The sequence below is a fragment of the Phyllobates terribilis genome, unplaced genomic scaffold (genome assembly GCF_046119375.1).
Source record: "Phyllobates terribilis strain yellow unplaced genomic scaffold, ASM4611937v1 Scaffold_1__5_contigs__length_1240528914, whole genome shotgun sequence".
NCBI lineage: Eukaryota > Metazoa > Chordata > Amphibia > Anura > Dendrobatidae > Phyllobates > Phyllobates terribilis.
The window spans coordinates 389,704,362-389,728,661 of record NW_027362761.1 but is presented as its reverse complement, the minus strand read 5'-3'; the positions used below and the strand labels follow the sequence as shown (position 1 = coordinate 389,728,661).

General features: G+C 38.1%; 1 protein-coding gene across 1 annotated transcript in view; it reads right to left on the bottom strand.

Annotated features, from left to right (window-relative positions):
• Positions 1-24,300, bottom strand: part of FBN2 (fibrillin 2) — a 406,583-nt gene that overhangs the window by 79,626 nt on the left and 302,657 nt on the right. The window contains exons 36-46 of the mRNA XM_073676558.1: positions 24,041-24,163; positions 22,170-22,331; positions 21,297-21,365; positions 19,436-19,561; positions 18,992-19,117; positions 17,637-17,789; positions 8,610-8,678; positions 8,388-8,513; positions 7,958-8,083; positions 849-974; positions 440-556 (exon numbers count right to left, since the gene is read on the bottom strand). Coding sequence (XP_073532659.1) covers positions 440-556; positions 849-974; positions 7,958-8,083; positions 8,388-8,513; positions 8,610-8,678; positions 17,637-17,789; positions 18,992-19,117; positions 19,436-19,561; positions 21,297-21,365; positions 22,170-22,331; positions 24,041-24,163 — 1,323 coding nt within the window. The remainder of the gene's footprint in view (positions 1-439; positions 557-848; positions 975-7,957; positions 8,084-8,387; positions 8,514-8,609; positions 8,679-17,636; positions 17,790-18,991; positions 19,118-19,435; positions 19,562-21,296; positions 21,366-22,169; positions 22,332-24,040; positions 24,164-24,300) is intronic.

Genomic DNA, 24,300 nt, shown 5'->3' with positions numbered 1-24,300 from the left:
CACTTTATTTTTTGGCCCATCCTTTAGCTAAGTTTCTCATTGCCAGAAACTTAAAACCTAACCAGGAATCTGGATCTGCTATAGAAAGTTTCTAAAGGTGGATATATACACAAGATGATAGTCAGCTAATTCTGTATGGGCATTTCCTGAGTCTTCTCTGATGGCTGAAGAAAGATCGAGAATATCGAGAATATTGGTTTTTAACTGGCAACAGATTGCTGATATCTCTCCACTGGAAGCATGCTTAACCGAGCCAAGAATATTTTTTTATTCAAAAATCCCAGCACTATTTGGAGTGTACAGTTATAATAAGATACATTCTTTCATTTACAGATTCTACTAGAAGCATATCATTTGCTATGGCTAACATTATCCACATAAAAGTCCATCAGGGCACCATTAAAGCTACTCAGACTCATCAATGTAATAAAGAACTTACCCATGCAGTCATTATTATGAGTAAGCTCAAATCCAGGGTAGCAGAGACAGTTATATGATCCCACGGTATTTTTACAAGTTCCGTTTCCGCATGGCTGACGCTCACATTCATCAATATCTGCCAAAGAGATACACTTGAAACAGGAGGAAACATTCTTCCTGCTTTGGTTAAGGTTAGTTTGTTGACAGTTGGATATTTTTTCAGAAATACTGGTTGAATAACATGAAAGCAGTTGTGGTTCAATAATAACTGACTCTATACTAAATGTCTACTGCTACTAGACTGCCGTAGGGTGCACTTAACATGTCAATAGTCACAAGCCAACTTACTTATAAGGCATGGATGACAGTATTATTTTTTCTACTCTATGGGCCCAGCAATATTTTACAAGCTGTATGTAGAAAATTACCCATGCACATTGTCCGATCTTGAGAGGCTTTGAAGCCATTGTTGCATATGCAGCGATAACTGCCAAGCGTGTCCTCACATGTGCCATGACTGCAAACATTGGGAATTTCCAGACATTCATTGCGATCTGTAAAATGGATTTACATGAAAAACACATGCTAAAAAAACAATAGAATGCTGGTACAACCCTCAGGGTTACATGAGCTAATGGAAACAAAAATGCCCTTTACAAATATATCGAATGCTGACTTTACCTTGAATCCTTCCTACAAAGACATAAGCTGTGTGAAGAGCTATAGCCTGGGATTTATTCTATCAGTATGACAATTTCTCTCATAATTTTTAATAGCTGCTTTACATTTATAAATATACATATTAGTATATATATATACATACATATATATAGATATACATACAGTACAGACCAAAAGTTTGGACACACCTTCTCATTTAAAGATTTTTCTGTATTTTCATGACTATGAAAATTGTACATTCACACTGAAGGCATCAAAACTATGAATTAACACATGTGGAATTATATACTTAACAAAAACGTGTGAAACAACTGAAATTATGTCTTATATTCTAGGTTCTTCAAAGTAGCCACCTTTTGCTTTGATGACTGCTTTGCACACTCTTGGCATTCTCTTGATGAGCTTCAAGAGGTAGTCACCGGAAATGGTCTTACAACAATCTTGAAGGAGTTCCCAGAGATGCTTAGCACTTGTTGGCCCTTTTGCCTTCACTCTGCAGTCCAGCTCACCCCAAACCATCTCGCTTGGGTTCAGGTCTGGTGACTGTGGAGGCCAGGTCATCTGGCGTAGCACCTCATCACTCTCATTCTTGGTCAAATAGCCCTTACACAGCCTGGAGGTGTGTTTGGGGTCATTGTCCTGTTGAAAAATAAATAATGGTCCAACTAAACGAAAACCGTATGAAATAGCATGCTGCTGCAAGATGCTGTGGTAGCCATGCTGGTTCAGTATGCCTTCAATTTTGAATAAATCCCCAACAGTGTCACCAGCAAAGCAACCCCACACCATCACACCTCCTCCTCCATGCTTCACGGTGGGAACCAGGCATGTAGAGTCCATCCGTTCACCTTTTCTGCGTCGCACAAAGACACTGTGGTTGGAACCAAAGATCTCAAATTTAGACTCATCAGACCAAACACAGATTTCCACTGCTCTAATGTCCATTCCTTGTGCTCTTTAGCCCAAACAAGTCTCTTATGCTTGTTGCCTGTCCTTAGCAGTGGTTTCCTAGCAGCTATTTTACCATGAAGGCCTGCTGCACAAAGTCTCCTCTTAACAGTTGTTGTAGAGATGTGTCTGCTGCTAGAACTCTGTGTGGCATTGACCTGGTCTCTAATCTGAGCTGCTGTTAACCTGCGATTTCTGAGGCTGGTAACTCGGATAAACTTATCCTCAGAAGCATAAGTGACTCTTGGTCTTCCTTTCCTTGGGCGGTCCTCATGTGAGCCAGTTTCTTTGTAGCGCTTGATGGTTTTTGCAACTGCACTTGGGGACACTTTCAAAGTTTGCCCAATTTTTCGCACTGACTGACCTTCATTTCTTAAAGTAATGATGGCCACTCATTTTTCTTTACTTAGCTGCTTTTTTCTTACCATAATACAAATTCTAACAGTCTTTTCAGTATGACTATCAGCTGTGTATCCACCAGACTTCTGCACAACACAACTGATGGTCCCAACCCCATTTATAAGGCAAGAAATCCCACTTATTAAACCTGACAGGGCACACCTGTGAAGTGAAAACCATTTCTGGTGACTACCTCTTGAAGCTCATCAAGAGAATGCCAAGAGTGTGCAAAGCAGTCATCAAAGCAAAAGGTGGCTACTTTGAAGAACCTAGAATATAAGACATATTTTCAGTTGTTTCACGCTTTTTTGTTAAGTATATAATTCCACATGTGTTAATTCATAGTTTTGATGCCTTCAGTGTGAATGTACAATTTTTATAGTCATGAAAATACAGACAAAATCTTTAAATGAGAAGGTGTGTCCAAACTTTTGGTCTGTACTTTATATCTATATATATGTGTATATACTAGTGATGAGCGAGCGTGCTTGTTTAACCCATTAATCGAGCATGCTCCAATGCTCGCCGAGTATTTGCGGCGTGCTCAGCATCTATGTTTGAGCTTCTGCGGCTACATGTGTCATGGCTGTTAGACAGCTATGACACATGCAGGAAATCCCTGCATGTGTCGCAGCTGTCTAACAGCCGCAACACATGCAGCCGGGCGGATCAAACCTAAATGCCGAGCACACCGAAACTAATCGGCGACCACCGGAGCATGCTCGATTAAAAGGTTAAACGAGCACGGTCTCTCAACATTAATAAGTGTCTGACTATATTTCTCAGCATTGAAGACACAAAGAAATGCTTATTATCTGGAAGATGTCCAACAGTGCCATCAGCTCAGAATAGGCATTGTGACCCAGCTACATCCATCTACTGTTCACAGAAGTTTGGCCAAAGGTGGTATTCATGGATGAATTGCAGCCAAAAAGCCATACATTTAACATGGAAACAAGGCAAATGGACTCCACTATGCACAAAAACATAAGAATCGGTGTACAGAGAAATGGCAGTATGTGCTCGGACTGATGAGTTAAACTTTGAAATGTTTGGCGGTAACAGAAGGCAGTTGTTCACTGAAAGGCTGGAGAATAATGAATGTCCCAAAGAGGATCCAAAATAACATCTTGTATTTAGAAAAACCCAAGTATTTTTAGCGACTCAGAATACATTTAGAAAAAGGAGCACAATGAGTCTGTGCTATTGTAAATAGCAATGAAAATGTACTTTATTTAATACTCAATAAAATATGAACTTTGTGAATCACATAAGGAACAGAAAAAAAGGGAGGGGGGGCAAAAAACCTAATAGAGTACAAAAATGAAGACAAAGACCCAGAATAGTCCCTGAGTATTAGATAAAGTACATTTTCATTACTATTTATTTTCAATAGCACCGACTCGTTGTCCTTCTTTTTCTTAATAATGAATGTCTATATGTGGCGCCCCTGAGGGTTCGACCGCCACAGGGATGCTGCACTTCTCTAATGGAGTGTAGAGTTCCTCCCCTGAGGTAAGGCCAGTGTGATAGTCGTGACCCAGCCCTTGCATCCAACACCACATTTCTCCACCAGAGGGAGCTAGAGTGCACTAGGTGCTGCTCCCCTGGTTACAGGGAGACTGGGGAACCAAGAGTTAGGGGAACCAGTTAGTGGGTGAGGGTGGAGGACCTACAAGTTAGTTACACTTCAAATTTCATATTTAAGAGAAAGCCATCTTTGATCTTGGTCTTGGTTGCTGTCAACTACTGTGTGTAATGTGACCTCCCTCCGGGAGCACAGATCCTGTGTGGGCCTGCACCGGCAAGGGACATAGCCCTCATACCCTGGCCTTGGGACGAGAGGTAGTTTGTAGATGAAGAATGTCTCAACCCTGCCAAGTACCAGGATCGAGAAGGCCCGGAGCTTAAGAGTGTGGCTCCATAACAAATGGATCCCAGGCAGGATGCAGACGGAGCGGTGTACGCCACCTGTCCTCGCCAACCTGATATATTCAGAGGGACTCCGGCTGCAAGAGGGGTACCGGCTCCCGACACCCGACCTTGCTACTCTACGTCCTGGACGGGAAAGCCCGGTTAGGCCCAAAGGATCCCACCGGGTATCGGACGGAGCAGAGCTGCCACCTGTACCCTTTTTCTGAGAGGAGTTCAGAGGGAGACCCGGCCTATTTGCGCACACACGGACAGGAAAGGAATCGGTCTGTAGTTCAGGAACACTCTGCTGTTGGGTCGCGACTGAATGCTGGACTTACTCGGAGGTTGTTGGACCCCCGTCTCTGCTGAGCACAGGACTCCGCGGGGAGCAGGTAGTCGCCTTCCTTTGCCATCTAAGTGAGTAAAGCCTTGGAAGTTCACCCCTATGGCCTCCGGACTCTTCATTCTGTGCCACACCGCGGGACGCGGGATCCCTTCTCCTCTACTACTACCCCCCTCCATCCTGTCCCTCTGCCCTGAGGCCTTGCTCCGCCTGTGGGGAGTAGTAAGAACTTTGGCCGCAGTAACACCATGCCTCAGCGGACTGCAGCGGCGCTGGTGGCCTTTTACCAGGCACCACAGGTGGCGTAGTCGTTAACCAACCACTTATCCCGGGTAAGCTCACACCATCTCCTTTTTAATGTGACGGCCCTGAGCACGGGTCGGGTCCGGGCCACGGCTGCATCCCATCTCTCCATCACAGGACCCGACACCGAGTCCCCCAACACCCAGGGTAAACTAACAAGGGCTTACACCAGACGTAAGAGGCGTCACATATAGGCAACAGTAAAGCATGATGGTGGTTCCTTATCAGTTTGGAGTTGCATTTCGGGCAATGTAGTTGGGGATTTCCTAAAGATTAAAGTGTCCTCGATGCTGAGAAATACAGCCAGATACTTATCCACCATGCTATCCCATCAGGGAGGCGTCTAATTGGTTCCAATTTGTTTTGCTACCAGACAATAACCCCAAACATACAGCGAAGAAGTGTCTTCAGTGTAAAAAAGAACTTTGAGTCCTGGAAGTGATGATATAGCCCCTACACCGCCCTGATCTCAAGATCACCTAATCTGTCTGGGATTACATGAAGAGATAGAAGGATTTTTGGAAGCTTATATCCATAGAAGATCTGTGGTTAGTTCGCCAAGATATCTGGAAAAACCTCCCTGCTGAGTTCCTTCAAAAACTTTGTGCAAGTGTACCTAGAAGAATTGATGCTGTTTTGAAGGCAAAGAATGGTCACAACAAGTATTGGTGTAATTTAGATTTCTCTCTTGTTCATTCAATTTGCATTTTGTACATTAATGAAAACAAACTACTAAGACTTTCACTTTATAAAAACACTCCTACTTTGCAGCATTCTTCCACACTTGCCTAAAACTTGTGCACAGTACTCTATATTTATATGTTGATGTTAACGGCATGAACCGTCAAGCTCATTAATTGGCTTCAGCGGTGATGTGAGGTGTTGACATTATGTCACCTCTGCAGCCAAAACACAGAGACAAGAGCAGAGGCAGAAAGCCGGCACTGAATCTAGGGAGGATGATCTGGTTGTTATATTATGCGTATAAAAACATTTGAAGTCCACCCATTTAAATTATTTAGGGAATAATAAGGCTCCAGATATATTTTATGCTAAGAAAAATCTAATCAAGACCTCTTCGTCTTGGCAGAAACATACATACAATGCCCAGACCATTTAAATAGCCACATCCACCAAATGCACAATGCAGAAAACCTTGAGTGGTCAGAATTATCTAAATTGTAGATAGTCCCTTTTCTTTTCATAAGTAGATTAAGGTACCGTCACACTTAGCGACGCTACTGCGATCCCGACAACGATTCGATCTGGCAGGGATCGTTGCTGCGTCGCAGTGTGGCCGCTGGTGAGATGTCAAACAGTCAAATCTTCCCAATGACGCTGCAACGATACGGTGACCCGTAGCGACCTGTATAACGATGCAACGCAAATGCACGCCTATGTGACTCAGTTCTGAGTCGCCAATGAGGTCGTTGGTAAGGTGTTAAACACACCGATGCATGCTACCCAGCGGGACCTCAACAATCAAAAAATGGTCCAGGCCATTTCGACACGACCAGCGATCTCACAACAGGGGCCTGGTCGATGCTACGTGTCAAACGTAGCGAGATCGCTGCTGAGGTCGCTGTTGCATCACAAAACTTGTGACTCAGCAGCGATCTCACTAGCGATCTCGCCTAGTGTGACGGGGGCTTTACAGTTTTAGAAGCAATCTACATTATAGAGGGAATTTAGTGACCTTGTAAGATGCTTTGGATAACTTCCTCCACTGTTGTCTTACTCCTTATCCTTAGTTTGCAAAAGTGCTTAACTCAACAGAGTATCCCAACTTCTGCAGCACCAGGTAAGATTTCCATGATAGACTTTTTCCTTTTTTATAATTAGAATTCAGAGATCCTTATATTGTGTTGTTCTAATATATCTAATATATATGTCATAGGATCCTTTTTGGTTGGATTTCTACCCTGCCATTTGTGTTTTTCAGGTAAAGATAGCTACTGTTGTCCAAGGCTGATACATATTTTTATCTGAACTATTTAAACGCTATTCACATAGGGTTTCATTTAGGTTTCATTTTGCCTTTCTGTTTTTTTTTATGTAAAAGGAAAGTTCAGTTAGCAGGACTAACATTACATATAAATGCTATCTATCAGAATTTGACTAGTATATGCTTGAAAATATATCAAACAGAGCAGTATTGGTTTCCATATAGCTTGAAGCCATTATGCTGATGTCAATATAGCCTTAAAGGGGTTCTCCAAGAATGTGATAAAATGACCCTTATTACATAATTTAAACTGCAGCCCATTCTACTCACATGTTAGAATGGGCTGCAGTCTGAAGAAACACACATCAAGATGTGTGTCCCAACTAACAGAAGAGTGGTATCGTAAACACCTCATTAAGCTGCCTTAATAGGGCTCTAACATGAGAAGAAATAAATATTCTTCTTGCTGACTGAGCACAAAGGAGTTTTTCTTCAGCCTCAGTCCTCCGTGCATACTCAGTAGACAAGTAAAATAATTATTTCTTCCCATGTCACAGCCCTAGCCCTACTCTTTTAGCTTACTGAGGTATGTGTGTTTCAAAAACTACTCTTCTGTCAGTTGAGACACATCTCGAACTGCGTTTCTTCAGACTACAACCCATCCTGACTCGTGACTAGGATGGCCTGCAGTTTGAGTTATGTGATGGGGCTAATTTATCACAATCTTGGATAACCCTTTTAAAATGGGCATATTTGAGACCTGTATCAATCATTTTGTCTCTAAGTACGACATTAGACGAAGTTGCTAGACAGCTATGAAAATGTGAAGCACATGACATTATAAGATAACTAGAATGCGCTCACTTTTCCCTTTCTACCTTTTAGTTAATATTCAACAAAAGATAGGAATAAAATGGTTCTGAAAGGATAATATATAAGGTTTCCTTGTGAAATGTGTACTTATATATAAACTGTACTCAAAGTAATGAATAAGACTGTCTTACCAATGCAAGCACCGTTGGGCAGAAGCTTAAACCCAGCTGAACATTCACAGCGGTAACTCCCAGGACTGTTTAAGCAATCTGCATTTCTCTGGCAGAAATAATCACCACTGGAGCATTCATCAATGTCTAAAATTTCAAATAATACCACATTTAGTAGTGACACAGATACAAATGTTCTTTCATGATGCAATTAATATTTTTACAAAATAGAAAGGCTAAGGAATATAAGATAGATGGCTCATGCAACCTTGAAAGCCCTGTTATGGCTACACCTGAAAAAGGAGCCTTGACGCAAATTATACATTTTGATTTTTCAGTTTCAACATTTTGCTTTTTGCAGTTTTATATATCTGAAAAAAGAACAGAACTATCTACATATATATTAACATTTACCCTTCCTATATAATGAAACTTCCATTACTGAACTCACCTTCGCAAACTAAAAGTAAATCATTGTAGCTAAATCCTGTTGGGCATTCGCAGCGGAAGCTGCCTATCTGGTTGATACATACTCCATTGGCACAAATTCCAGGGATCTCTTTACATTCATCAATATCTAGAAAATAATTGGAGAAATAAATAAGGAAATAGAAACTGGATTATGATATCTAGTTTAAGACTATTTTTTATAGAATCCATTTTGATGTCTTACCTACAGCTTTACCAGTGTGTATATCAAAGGTGAATCCGGGGATTGTTCCACAAAGGTTTCTAAAATTAACTAGTTACATCAAAGGAAAGAGAAAAAATACAAACAAGATTATTTTTTAGCAGATTTCATACAATAGCTTTGCTAAAAGTGTAGAAAACAATTTAGTTGTGTTCCACTTTATTTTTTTCTGCAACATTTTAAGTTTTCTAGGTTAGTAAATTCCTAAACTATGAATATAGCCATGATTTCGCCTTCATTTTTGTCTTCCAGCTTTCTTCAGAGAGCTATACACTTGGTACTGCTGTTAGCAGAATGCTTATTTGGCTCACAAATTTTTTTTCCACATCAACCACAAATGTATACTATTGGCTTTGCCAGTGTGGAGAGAGAAACAAAAGATTGGGCATGTTGAAATCTAACATGCTTTATTCCTCTCTCCCCGATATTAATTGTCTTAAGACAAGTGTATAATCCACTTTAAAGGGATTGTCCAAGACTGAAATATTGAAGACCTTTCTGTAGGATAGGTTGCAATATGAGATTAGTGGGGGTCCAAACCCCGGCACCCCTACTGATCAGCTAAAAATTGCTCCCACAACAGGTTTTACAAAAGTTATTACTCTCCAAAATACATATTTTTTTGTAATTCGTTCCATGCAAATTAAGCAAAATAGCAGCCTGCTGCAACCACCATTTTGCTGAACCATAGAGGGCCAGCAAATGGTTTAAAAAAATATAATACTTCACAGCTCACCAGTCCCATCACCACCACAGCCCACTGTCTGGTCCTGCATGCCTTTTTTTTAACTTCCTTCATCTTACGAATCCTCTTTGGTCTGCTTTCCTCTATACCAGAGCTTCCAATGAGCAGTAGGCCTTTGACATTATTGCATGCCATGCTCTCGCAACATACTTCATGACGACACGATGTGCAACCCCATGATGTCACTCAGGCACTGAAGCAGCCAAAGAAGATGCACGCAATGGGGGAAGGTAAAAAGAAAAGTCATAGAGGACTGGATGATGGGTTGCCTAGAGAGACTCTATATTAACATAGTAACGTAGGTTGAATAAAGACCTAGGTCCATCAAGTATCTCAAAGAACATTCTGAACACATTAAATAACTTCGCTGTGAATCGAATTTCTTTGCAAGATCCGTCTGCTTTGGCCAATTTGGATCTTGCCAGATATGTTCTTTCCTAATAATTACATTAGCAATTTTATTTTTAGATGCAATGGAAGGAGAGTGATACAGTGCTGGATCAGATGACATGGCCTCCACAATCACCCAAACTCAACCCAATTCAGATGGTTTGGGATTAGTTGGCAACAGGCAGAGCATAGCAACACCCATATATTGCTTATTGGCTGCTTGTTTTCAGGTGATCTTGGGGGTGTCGAGTATTAGACCCCCGTCAATCTCATATTAACGATCATCGATCCCACAGATAGGCCATCAATATGTCAGTCCTGGACAACCCTTTTAAATCTACCTTATTATAAAATGAAACATCAATTTAACAATCATATTCTATATTTAGTGTTACAACCCTTGGAGAAGCTGTATTGCTAACCATTTTTATAACCATACAATTTTCACAGAATTATGCAATAAAAAATAAGTCAAATAAATCAGTTTGGTACAGTAAAAGTTTGGACCTATTCTTGTATCAACAGATGGAATTTTGTAGTTAATTTCACCGTTTCATCACGACTATTCCCATGTGGTGTAATAGAGAGGTTCAGGCAATGCGATAGGATTGTTGTGCCTATAGTAAGGGACACTTTAAAAAATGAAAAACATATTGGAAACTTTCTCTCCTTCATGAAATTAATCCTTCTTTTTTCATCTTAAATCATCTTCATAGACTAACAAACAGGTCTCTTGAAGTGGTGTGACAGAATGAAGTAGTGTCTGCACCATGGGGATTTTTTAAGACTTCAACAGAAAAATGTTTCCAGGCCGCCATTGCTTTGAATTTCTACAAATCTGATATTTTTTTTCTTGACAGACTTGGCATGTAGTTTGCCTCTGAACATTACAACTTCCAAAACGCAGCCTTACTCCGTGCTGATAATTAATTTACAAAATCCATTACTGTAATTACAGAATTATGTTTTAATCTGAATTGCATGAAGAATGTGCTTCCTATAAAGAGATATTTTTCCAATTTGTAAGGATGAATGCAACAACATCCTGCAGCTCGGAGTTTACTGCCAGCCACACAGTCATTGCTGAGGAATGTTAATAGATTCAATGTACAGTATGTGTACATGTACGGAAACGATGACCATAAATGCATTCATTTGGACTAGAATTTGACTAAATAGAAATGAACTGAACTGCTGTTAGCAATAAAAGAATCAGATGTTTTTGGAAATTATATTACATTGTCCCAGCAAATCTTGATTGTCATTAAATTTCAATATTCATAATATATATGTCTAAATACAGTATTGAGGCATATGGATATCATCAAGGAGGGTCTGCAGTTTGGTACCCCCCCCATAAGTCAGAATGGATAGAAATCTAGCAGGCTTGCATAACATGAAGGGCCATTATTTTAAACTGGGGAAATATATAGTCAGATGTGGATTGTCCTGGCTATTTTAGATAGTTATGGGCCATTTTACTTAGGTATGTATAACATTAGAGGGCAGAAGGTTCTAGGTGCCTATTTTCTACTGAATTTGTAAAGCATTTCTAGGAAACACATACTGTCATAAAGACATAAACTGTCAAAATTTAAAAACATTAAAAGAGAGATTACCATGTAATCTGTAACTGTATTTTAGTAAAAAAATATCATTGAGCCATTTGGGTAAAATATACCAAAAAACTCGGCTTATCATCCACAGCATAATCTGCATGTATTACCTGTGGATTTTGCTACAGATTTCTATGAGTATTTAGAAAAGTCTACGATAACAGGGGCAATTTATGAATTTCAAAGTTTTCTCCATGGATATAATTTACCGCATTTGTTATAAACCCCATTTACTTACATTGCACTGTACTTTTCTGCAGAAATATGGTGCAAAGTCCACTACCAAAATACCCTAACAAATGTGTGAACCCAGCCTTAGCAATCTTAATATAGCCTATATAACACCTACAAGAACCACTGGAGTCAATCACTATTAATTAAAAGCATAAACTTTATTAGACAAATAGTGTGAGCAAGGGTGTCTTCCGGGTGTGAGCAGTGATATTGTGATGGGTGAGTTACCTTAATTTCATATATTGATTATATCGTCTTTTGGGTCAACTGATTATACTTTTCTAAGCTGGCTGCTGATATAATCTTTTTATGATATTGATTCTGGCCATGTTATATTTATATTGATATTATGGACTAAAGAATATTGGTGAAATCAATTAAAATTAACCCACACAGATTGGATAATAGAGCATATCGTTTCACTGCTCACCAAATAGGGACCATAATTGTTTTTTCTTCTGACTTCACCTCTATTTATTGTGATTTATATTTGTCTAATAAAGTTTATGCTTTTAATTAATAGTGGTTTACTCCAGTGGTTCTTGTAGGTGTTATATTAGCAATGGAGTTCACTATATTCAAGAATTTATGTCCCGGCTGGGACTGATATTGGGAGGTCACATGATCACTGTAATATTTTGTTTCCCAAAAATGCAGTTTTCTGTGAATATAATAATACTTAATATAGCCTATGTCCATCTTACAAAATGTTTTAATGCATTATTTAAAAATAAATACAGTGGTCAGCATAAATGAGTCCACCCTATCAGATTTGTCAGAAAACCTTTAGTTTCCATTCAGAATCAACATTTTCTATGGGATTACATACTACAAAATACTCCCACAAATGAGGGCCATTGATTGCAAACAAGATTTGTTATTTTGCACACTTAAAATTTTTTCCTAACAAATTCATTCAAGACCATGTGGCAAAAATGAGTACACCCCAGTGAAAGTCTTAAGCAAAGCTAAAGTTTAGACTACAAACTTTGAATTAACAAGAATTCAACCACAGATAAACCACATGAAATTCCCTTTCATGTGGTTAAACTTATCTGTGGTTGAATTCTTGTTAATTCAAAGTTTGTAGTCTAAACTTTAGCTTTCATGTTACAAAACCTTATATTTTTTTACACAAGAAAGGTGAAGGCTACAAGATCAGCAAAGCTTTACTTATCAGTCAGAATACTGTAGCAAAAATTCTATAAAAATGTAACAAAGATGGAACTGAAACCACCTCACAGACATGACCAGAAGTTAACACCTAAACAGGAGCACCTTCCGATGAGAAGGGTTGAAGAAAATCGACATGCAAGTTCATTGAAGTTAGCTAAAAATGTAGAAAGCCAAAACGGAGTTAGTGTTTCCCGTGACACAATATGGGGTACACAGCAATACCTACAATTTTCCAGGGTCCATGCTGAAAACTATGAAGACTACTGGGATTTTATACTCTGGAGTGTTGAGACCAAGATAAATGATTTTACAACTGATGGCTTCAAACTGTATGGCGTCACAAAGGTGAGCACTACAAAGAAAAATGCATAATGCCTGCAGTGAACATGGTGATAGCAGTGTCCTTATGTGGGACTGCATGAGTGCTGCTGGTGTCCGGGAGCTACATTTTATTGATGGTATCATGAATTCACAGATGTGCTGCTCTGTATTGAAAGAGGATGCTTCCAATCCATCACTCCGTGCCCTTGGAAGATGTGCACTTTTCTAACATGACTAGGAACCAAAACACACATCTAAGATCATTGTTGCATTTCTGAAGAACAGGGTGAAAGTGATTCAGTGGCCAAGTATGTCTCCTGATCTGAACCCATTCGAACACCTATGGGGAATTCTGAAGAGATAAATTGAGCATCTCTCTCCATCCACATGCAGGCTTTAAAAGAGGTACTTCATGAAGAATGGAAAAAGATAGATGTTGCAAAATGTCTTCACTTGTTCATTCTATGCCTAAAAGTCTTGGTGCTGTCCATAAAAATCATGGAGCTCATACAAAATATTAAATGCAATATTTTTTATATGGGGTGTATTAATTTTTGCATCAACTAATTTGAGTAAAACTGAAGATTTTACAAGAAAAGTTATATATTATTAACCTTACTTTCATATTATGGGCTAGAAAAATATTCTTTGAAACTCTGTCTTTTGGAACTTGTTTTTGTGTTCAGTGAGATATTGATCAAAATCTTACTTTTTAAAAGGGGGTGCATTTTATGCTGAGCATTGTAAATAAATAAAATAACATAGAAACAAACACAAATGAAAGGATGGATCAGAACTTCCCCTCTTAGTTTGTATCATTTTAATCCAAATATTTTTGGAAGTAACCAACATCTGTTTGACAACATTAAAAAGAATGTGTCATCAGAAAATGACCCATTGTTTAAATCAGATTTTTATGTTAGGCCTATTTTTTAAAACTTTTTTGATAATTGTATTTTTCAATTCTCCATATTATAATCTATATAAATAAATCAGAAATCTTGAAATATTTCCAATGGCCACTAACCTAAAGCTGCATTTACACTGGCCAATCTATCAGATTCTCACGTTAATGACCTATTGTTCACGATAATTGCGTAATGTGAATGGGTTAAGCAACAGAACGATGTGTCCTAATATGCTCTTTTACCATCAATGAAATAGTTTAGGCCAGAAATAAAATTCTTGTTCGACTTTCAAAAATTGTGTAATGTAAATGGAGATTGTTCACTTGTTCAACAATTTGAGGAGGAATGGAAATTCAAGTCTAAATAGGTATGGATTTCAGTGATTGGTTCATTGGTTGGTCGATTGTGTTCCAAGGCAATAAATAGTTCAGTAGCAGTTGGAGTATTGGAACAAGTAAATATTCATGATTGCTGAAAAATTTTTCACTTTGCTATTCTTTGTACAGTATCAACTGGAATGTTCATACAATACGATATGAATTCATGAATTTAAAATAATTTGTATCACTAATGGGATTTTAATGTTGCACGCCACAACACTTCAGATTATCTGTCTGTGTGAACACAATGCACAAAATTGAATATTACAATGTATCGATTGCTATTCAATCATTTCATTCATGATTCTCAGCCTATGTAAACAGTTGTCTAACATCATTTGCTAGTTGTGAGTTACAATCCTATCGTTCATTGTTTTAATGATTATCTGTTTGTGTGAACAAAGCTCAGTACTAAACCCATACTTTATTTTTTGTTGAGAAGACTTTTCAGCAGTCATTATCATTACAGCCAGGATTACAATGAAAGGTAACACCTTTTATTCAGCAAATAACACAGATCTGCCATTAACAATAGATGATGTCAGAGGTCACCTCCTCCATTTCCCTTCACAATGACCATTACCCAGATCAGTGCACGCTTAGAAAAGCCCCCCCTTATAACCCACTGAGTCAGTCAGTCTATTACAGCCTATGTCCATGTGACTACTGAAAAAAACAAGAAGTATGAGTCTAGTATTTCTGAATATTTAAAAGTAGATAATGACATGGAAAATTAAAAAAACATGCAAAAAATACACTCAACATACAAACCTGACCGAAAAAATAGGTCATTTTCTGATTGCACAATACCTTGAAATTGGAGAATCGATGTGTAAAATGCAGCAATCTTTCAATCTGTAACCACTTATTTTGATTTCGATATATCTTTGGGGACAATTTTTTTTTTCTAAATGTTTGTCTCAATTATCCACTCTCCATGTATCAATTGCAAATAAGTGTGTTCAAAAAACAAAAGTGTGAACTTAGCTTAAAAGAATCTGCCACCTTATCCTAACACCCCAAACAGAGTGCACGTGTGTGTGTAGGTTATAAGAACACAAGTGAATTCATAACATTGTGTAGTGAACAATTTATAACAACGCTGCTTTATTGCTGAGAAATCCACTTTAGAAGCGATATGTAAATGGCTCTGGAAGTGTTCTGGGCGGGATAGAGCACTTCCACTACCCAGCTCTCACACTCTCAGCCTGACTCCACCCTACATTTTGTGATTGACATGTGGACCAGTGCTATCTAACCAAAATCACATAATGGAGGGTCGAGTTTTGCAGAAAATGCACCTGGGAGCTGAAATAGTAGAAGTGCTCCATCCCGCCCAGACGACCTTACAGCATCCTTTGCATATCACTTACAAAGTGGCTTGCTCTGCAACAGAGCAGCGCTTTGCTTAATAAATTTATGTATTCATTTACGTTCTTATAACCTACACACACAGGTAATTTGTTTGGGGAATTAGCAAGAACAGACTTTAACAATGGAAGTTTAGAAGATATGTTGTCAAATGACAATTTCAGAATTTTTCTCCTTAAGGCTGTGTGCCCACGATGCATTTTTTAAACGTTTTTGCAGTGGCAATTCCGCTGCAGAAACGCTTAAAAAACGCTTGGTAGAAGGTCTGCCATGTTCCCCAATGATAATCCGCATGTGCTGTGCACATGCTGCGGAAATTTCCGCTGCGGATTATCATTGCGGAAAAAAACACAGCACTACTAATTATTTTGCGTAAGTGCTGCGTTTTTGCCGCCATTGATTTGCATTGGAACGCATGAAATCCGCATCACTGCATCTGTACATGCGGAATCCATGCGTTTCAATGTGCGGATGGTACCCAGGTGTGGAGGACAGGAGACTTTCCTCCAGACCCGGGTACCATAGAACCTGTAAAAAAAAGAATAAAATAAAAAATAAATATTATACTTACCTTCTGATGGCCCGCGGACTCCTTGTCTTCGCTTGCCGGCAGATCGCGGTGGACTGAGGGACCTGTGATGACGTCATTTAGTCATGTGATGGCAGGTCCTTCAGTGTAGTGTACTGCGAGCTGCCGGCAAGCCAGGACGGACCGAAGCAAGACTCCGGGGGCCATCAGATGGTAAGTATAGATTTATTTTTTATTTTTTACTGTTCTTTACGGTCACACTATATAAATTATTGCTGTTTGCATGGATTTATATAGTGTGACCAAGTTGTCAAGCACTTTCCAAGTGATGCTAAAATCGCTTGGAAAGCGCTTGACAACCCGCATGCGGAAATGCATGTGAAGAACGCTTCACATCCGCTTGTCCCTGGCAGGAAAAACGCATGTACAATCCGCATGTACAATCCGCATGCGTTTTTTCTGGCTGGGAGATGCAGAAACGCTCAGGAAAAAATCCGGAGCATTTCTGCATCGTGGGCACATAGCCTAAAACTCCTTTAAACACAGCTATAATGACTCAATGGACCTGTCAAAAAGGTCAATGAGACATCTACTCTACCCCTATGCTTTCCATTTCACACTGAGGGTTTTCTGTAGAAATATGAACACAATAGTGATGAGCGAGCACGCTCGTTACTTGAAATTTACAAGCAAGCTCGAGTGTTTTCCGAGTATCTTCGGCATGTTCGGGTGTTATGTTTGAGTCACTCCGTGCTCATGATTTGCGACTATTTGACAGCTTTAATACGTGTGAGGAATGCCTGTTTCTTAAGCATTCCTCACGTGTATTAAAGGTGTCAAACAGTCGCAAATCATGCACACAGATTGACTAAAACATAACACCCGAGCACGCTGAAGATACTCGGCAAGCACCTGAGCATGCTCGCCGAAAGGGTTAACAGAACATACTCGCTCATCACTAGAACACAATTAAGATTTTTTTTACCCTAGACACAGTCTGCAGCACTGCACGGAGGCCATGTGGCACTCTACCAAGAAGTCAGATAGCCTCCATGCAATGGTCTTTGTCATGTACATGAGCCCAATTGGTTTTCAGCAATTCTGCATTCAACAGCGTCATAATCAATATATATCTTGGCACAGTGTCTGCCATGCTATGCTATACATCATACTAATATTCACTTAGAAGATAAAGATAGTATTTCATTCTACTTAGTCCATATAACATAATAATAATGAAGGGGAGAGGAGATTTCAGAAGGGCCAGAACAGCGAAGATGAAGAGTGGAAATGTTAGCGTCAGATAGGCAGAAACAGCGTATTACATCATATTCTGTACCTGTTCCAGGAGTTGGACAGGGTTCACAAGGCTTACTCCACGCTTTGCCGATATTATATGTGCAGCAGCACATCTTTTTAGTGACATTGAAAGGCAGTTCATTCTCACACATGGTTCCATTGTAAGTCCTGTAACAATAACTCTTCCTCATATCTGTAATAAAAGACAACACATTTTTACATACGTCATAGAAACAAATCTTGAAGTTAAGAACAGGTCATAAACTTGTCTTACAATGAATCAAAATAACTATTTTAGCTACACTTTTCACTCCTGTAATTCTTTTGGTATTTTTTAAGAATTTACATTCTGCTTCTATGTACTGTGCATACATACTTTTTAGGTAGATATACTCTTTAATATGTGAATTTACATAACAAAATAAATAAATGAACAAGCTCAAATTGATTAAATAGAAAATTATAGTTAAAGGGAATCAGTCAGTAGGTAGTGCTATGTAATCTGGGCAAGGGAACCTGATTCCAGTGATGTATCACTTACTGGGCTGCTTGTTGCAGTTTTGATAGAATCCCTCTTTTCTCTGCTGTAGATATAGCAGTTCTCAGAATGCTGAGCTGTGTATAACCCCGCCCACACCACTGATTGACAGCTTTCTGTGTATTCTATACATTATCAGCAAGATGCTATTCAATGGTGGGGCCGGAGTTACACAGATTAGCATGTGAGACCTAGTCAGGCAGTAATAATCTCCTGCTGATAAAACACTGATTAGATTGAAAGTACAACACAGCCCAGTAAGTGGCACATCCCAGCAATCAGACTCACTTGCGATATATTTTGCTGCTGTTAGATTAAGCAGCAAAAGCCTGATGACACATTCCCTTAAAAGCCATAGAATAAGTTAACTTCGGTCTACGTAGTTGGAGAAATTTATCATTAGTGTCCAAGAATACATAAAAGTATAAGGTGATGTAAGTTGTACCAAATGTATTAAAATTTGGTAGTATCTTGTCAGACATGGTTTATGACATGGTCTTCCTAAGGTTTATTTCACACATCCGACTGCATATGGGCAATGATATATGGGATGACTGCAGGTCTTTTGATCCAAACACAACAATCTCATATATATATGCCTATTAGCCTATATGCCATGATCTGTACTCAGATTGTGAATCATGGATTTGTGACCTTATATCACCTCATGGCTGGGGTGCAAAAACATAAAAATGGTACACATCTCTAATTTATTTGGAACATTTTATGACTCATTTTGCCAATACTGCATGCTCTATGCTCAAAAAATGGCAGATCTCCACCAATCCTCCACTACTTTTTATTCTTTCTTTAATGCCCATCTTCAGCTATTTTCAGAGGAAGCTTCATCCACTTACCCATACATGTGTGCCCTCCATTGATCTGCATGTACTCTGGAGGGCATATGCATGTAAAGTTCCCCAAAGTATTGTAACATACTCCTGGACCACAGACTCCGGGATTGGTGACACATTCATCAATATCTAAAAGTTAATACAAGAGACATTTAATATAAAGAAAAAATATGATATGTAAATTAAAAAAATGGCCAATAAATGACAAGTTCTACACAAAAATAAGCTTCATGGAAATGAATTATTATTGATGTGGATTTGCAAATAATTCTGTGCAAAAATTGACATTTTATAAATATTGTTTTAGCCTTATGTTCACTGTATTGTATATTACAAACTGGGTGTGATAAAAAAAATCAATGAGATATAAATGTTCCTAAAAGATGCCAAAAGCACTATAACAAAGATTTCCAGGTTTGACATCATCAATCAGTTTCATTCATTTACCTTCACATATACGAGTTTCCTCACTGAGGTAATAACCTTGTGGACATTCACACTGGAAGCTTCCAAATGTATTTATGCAATTACCACCTTGACAGAGACCCGGCAATTCTTGGCACTCATCAATATCTAAAGTAATAAAATACATTTTGTTAAAATAGTTAAATCCTGTTAGATTAATGTGTATAAAAGTTATTTAAATGCTTAACAGGGAATTTTCCATTGTGTTTTTTTTCTCCCTTTTCCAGAAAGAGCACCTCTCTTGTCCAACAGTTATACCTGTTTTTTTTTCCTGAAGAACAAAAATTCCCCTTTTTCTCATCACAAACAAAACTTTTGTAAAGTCTTACAATGGTTGTCCCACAATCAAAACTTATCAGCTATCCACCACTGTACCATTTAAAAGAGGCACACAGGACCCCATTCCTGGGTTATGGAGGGTACTTGCAGGTAGGTGATAGGTGATTTTGCTTGTGGGGAGAAAAAAAAACTTTATTTTTTATTTTTTTTATTCAATAATCTAGTATTAATAGTCTTATTCAATAATTATCTGATTAAAGATAGATTTTCTGGGTCCCTCTAGCTCCTGTCTTCTCTGATCTTAATGGCAGGCAGTGTCCTCTTACACAATTTTCTTCACTCTGTGCCAGTGCTTTCCGTGCTGAGGAAAACTTTAGGTGACACACTATATGATATTACAGCTTCAGGACGATGTGATGTGTGTCATGATAACAGTAAAGAGGACTCAGGGATTGAGCGGGGAGCTGTGGTGGCAAGGGGAGTTTACTGTTTTTTTTTAAGCTCTATGTTAATTATGCTCTGGGGTCTTGATAGACATCAGCGAAAAATAAGGTATGTTCAATTTGCATTAAAAATTTTTGATGTAAATCATAATTTTTAGTCAGATTTGAACGAACTGCCAAAGTAGAAATTCAACTGATTCGCTGATCATTACTGCTCACATTTGACTCAATTTAAAGGGGTTGTCCTTCAAACAAAAGTACATTTTAATCAATAGACCTTAGGATAAAAATAAGTTCCACAACTGAATGCATTGAAAAAAATGATTTTGTGCTGAAATAGTACTGTGTAATGGTTGTGTCTGACCGTGCAGAAACATGGTCCAGATATATCACAGCTCTTGGGCAGGGGAGGAAACAAAAGAGTATACAGACAGCACAGCATGGGATCGCAGCTGCTTTTTTCTGAGGTAAAGATTTTGCTGCCTGTTTTTAAACAATGCTTTACCTCAAAGAAAGCCGCAGCTGTGATCCCATGCTGTAATGTCTGTATACTCTCTTTTGGGTCCTCCCTTGGCCAGGAGATGTAGTGTGAGCAGACCATGTTCCAGAAGCTTTCTTATATGCGAAACGGCTGTTGCCTGACAAGCCGCATCCGCACCTCCTCTCCCTGCCTATATGTTTTAAGGACTTGGGAAAAAAAAGTGATTTTAATGGGTGAGTGCCGCTCTCTTCCTCCATTGAACTTCATGCTTTTTGCAATGCAATGCAAAAATGAGATCTCCACCCAGGCTTAATAATAGTGCCAAGATGCTTCACTTCTCTGGTTTGGAATTTCAGACAATGTTCCTGTACGGTCAGACACGGCCATTGCACAGTACATAGCAGAGATACATTTATAAGATTATCTCAGCACAGGAACATTTTATTTAAACACATCCAATTGTGAAACTTATTATTATTCCAAGATCTATTAACTAAAATGTACTTGAAAACCTATTTAATTTGACATTATAGTTTTAAAAACATGCACATTCTCTAGTGATAATTTCATTAGAAGCCACCATCACCTATTTTTTTTAAAAGCCATTAGTTTTTTTTTTTTTTTTTAATAAAATCCTTACCTTCTAATAAAATAGTGATAGGGTTGGGTCTAAAACCTTCTCCGCCAGGGCACAGTGTATTATATTCAGCTGAAAACAAAAAATTGGGCTTTAGTATGCAAATTAGTGTTTCAAGGTAACATACATGTATCTTATACATTATATCACTACTACAATGATATCTTTACTTTTGAATAGGGCAAAATTATATACAAAATTTATTGTGTAGTCAACAGACCTAAGAGGTCAAATAAATTCTATATACATTAGCAATCTTTCTGTGAAAAACATATAATTGGAGATTTATAGCTACATAGTTACATAGTTATATAGGTTAAAAATGGACTTAGGACATCAAGTTCAACCTTTCTCCACCATTTATACATTCTCCATTGCTAAACCATTTATAACCAACAATGTAATTTATTGTGAGAAAAGCAGCCAGCCACTTTGACCATGATTGTACATCTATGTTTACTGTACTACATAATCTGGTCATTATAGTATATGTGTTTACTGTTCAATAAATAAAAATTATTTAAAAAAAATAATGTTTAAACTATCTGCCATTACTACCTCTTGTGGTCGGCATTCCACAGTCTGACTGCTCTAACTGTAGAGAACCCTTTACCCTCGTAATGAATGCTCTAACCCTATTATGAAAACTATCTAAAAGAAAATCTGTTTATGTTGCCAATGCAAATAATATCAGCACAACTTTAATTTTTCAAGAATACTACAAAAAATGTGAAATTGTTATGGGCAATAAAGACTATTTTTTTAGAGTTTCATAAATTTCACCCATTTCATATAATAAAGTCAATATAATAAGTGTAAAATATTTATAACACATAACATAATATATTAACAAATAAGCATGAGATCAGTTCTTACAGGTGTTAACTGGCGGACATATCTCACAAGGGTTTCCCCAAGCCCTTCCACGTGAGCAACAGCATGAAGACCGGCTCACGCCTACACCAATCTCTGTACTGCAAGAGATGGTTCCATCACCACGAGGTCCATGGTTCCGATAGCAATTACCCACTCTTGTATCTTGGAGGAAACACAGAGGATGTAAGTGTACAATGTATCAAGAATTACAGAGCTTATGAATGTATGTACGTATGAATGCTCCACCATGTTTAGAAATAACTACCTCCTTATTGCAGCTATTATTTGGCATCTACATCTTTTCAAGATTAGAAGAACATTTTATTATTTATTTAGATACTAGAGTGAATGAATAGATGTGATTGTCTACAAGCTCTACATACAGTACTGTATGACTTTCTGGCTAACCATAATACTTGAAAGTACGAGTATAAATAATATTACTGTAGTAGAGTATTTGTCATAGTTTGGTTTCACTCCAGGTCAACTTCTGAACAATGTTCTCATTAAATTTTAAGCTTTAAAAGGATGCCAAATGCGTCTGCTTCCATGCAGATTGAAACCAGTTAGTATAAAACTTTATGACATCTGGACTGGTCAAGAGATCAGTCATTAAGAGAAAACAATTCCAAATACAGAACTGGCAAAAGAGAGAGACTGAGTTTAGGAAGACAAACAAATTGGCTACAATGTGATTCCTCAAGGGTTGGAAAGTTTTTGTATGTCGTGGCATTGCAGAATGCCTGGTTAAACTAAAGCAGGTGTGCATACTTTCTTTTAATAGAAGTAACAATTTAATATCATTTTTTTCTATCAGTTTCACTAGATATGACTAACACAAATCGTATACTGTATTATATTTAGAATTACACTTGGAGTGACGTTTCATTCACACTTCCATAATACGGAAGGCCGAGACTACACTTCTATTTACAGTGTATGTAACTTCTGACCATCACAACTATTCATAAAGGTTCCTTAATGTAATGGATAATATTTATGATTCAACTTATGACTAATTTTGATGGAAACTGCACAGTTTAAAAACATAACACATCAAAGCAGGAGCATGCACAGACAGAAAAGGGCCCCTGTGCAAGAACAATATATGGTCCCTATGCTGTCAGATAGCTCATAATAATGCACAATTCCACCTTTGGAGCTGGACGTGGGTGACATTTCCACTCTACACCTCTGCATTCAAGATGAAGCCAAAAATTGCAACATTTGTTTTCTTGTGATATAGAAGTGAATAAGCAAGTAACAAGGCCGGGGCAAGTTTGAAGCTTAGTTTTAGTCTTATTTATCAAAGGTAAAGTTTATTAAAGGTGCAAGCAAACTACTTGTGTAGATGTATACAGTAATTGTTCATATCAGGTGTAAAAAGAAAAATAAGAAAGTAGTAAATGCACCAGGTATTATTAAGAGGCGTGCATATATTTATAAGCTCTGCAAAATTTTTGCCAACTATCATTTACAATGTCATTGAGGCAAAATATGTTATTATTAAGACCCAGGCCTAACATATATTAAATCGCATAGTATTTTATCTTTATTGTGCAGCAGTCAGATAAAAGTTAAATGAAAGTAGCACAAGCATTTTCAGCTATCATGTATGAAGCCCTATCCTTGACATGAGTGCTAAATATGCCACTTAAAGGGCCTAGAGTTTATTTTACATTATCTGTTTTGTTAAAGGTTTCATGCAGAGATATTAGAGTATGCTATGTCCTCATGCACACAAACTGTTCCACGAAAAAAAAGGTCAATATTGTCAATCTTACCTATTCTCTAAAAAATGAAATGAAACCCTACAAGTAATCTTTCCAGGTACCCTGGCAATTGTAGCTTTCTTCATGGCTTCATCTTACCTACACAGCCCACACCAGTAGGGTTAAGCTGAAAGTCGGGTGGACAGTTACATTCATATCTCCCAGGAGTGTTAACACAGAAGCCATTAACACAGTTGATTGGATCTGCACATTCATCCACATCTGCAGATAACAATGATAGTTAATGGTATATTATTTTGTATTAGAAATATAAACGTTATAACGGGTTTTTAGTTTTTGCCAAGTTTCTAGAGTCTAATAATTTGACAGTTTATAGGAATTTTTGCAGGGATGAAAAC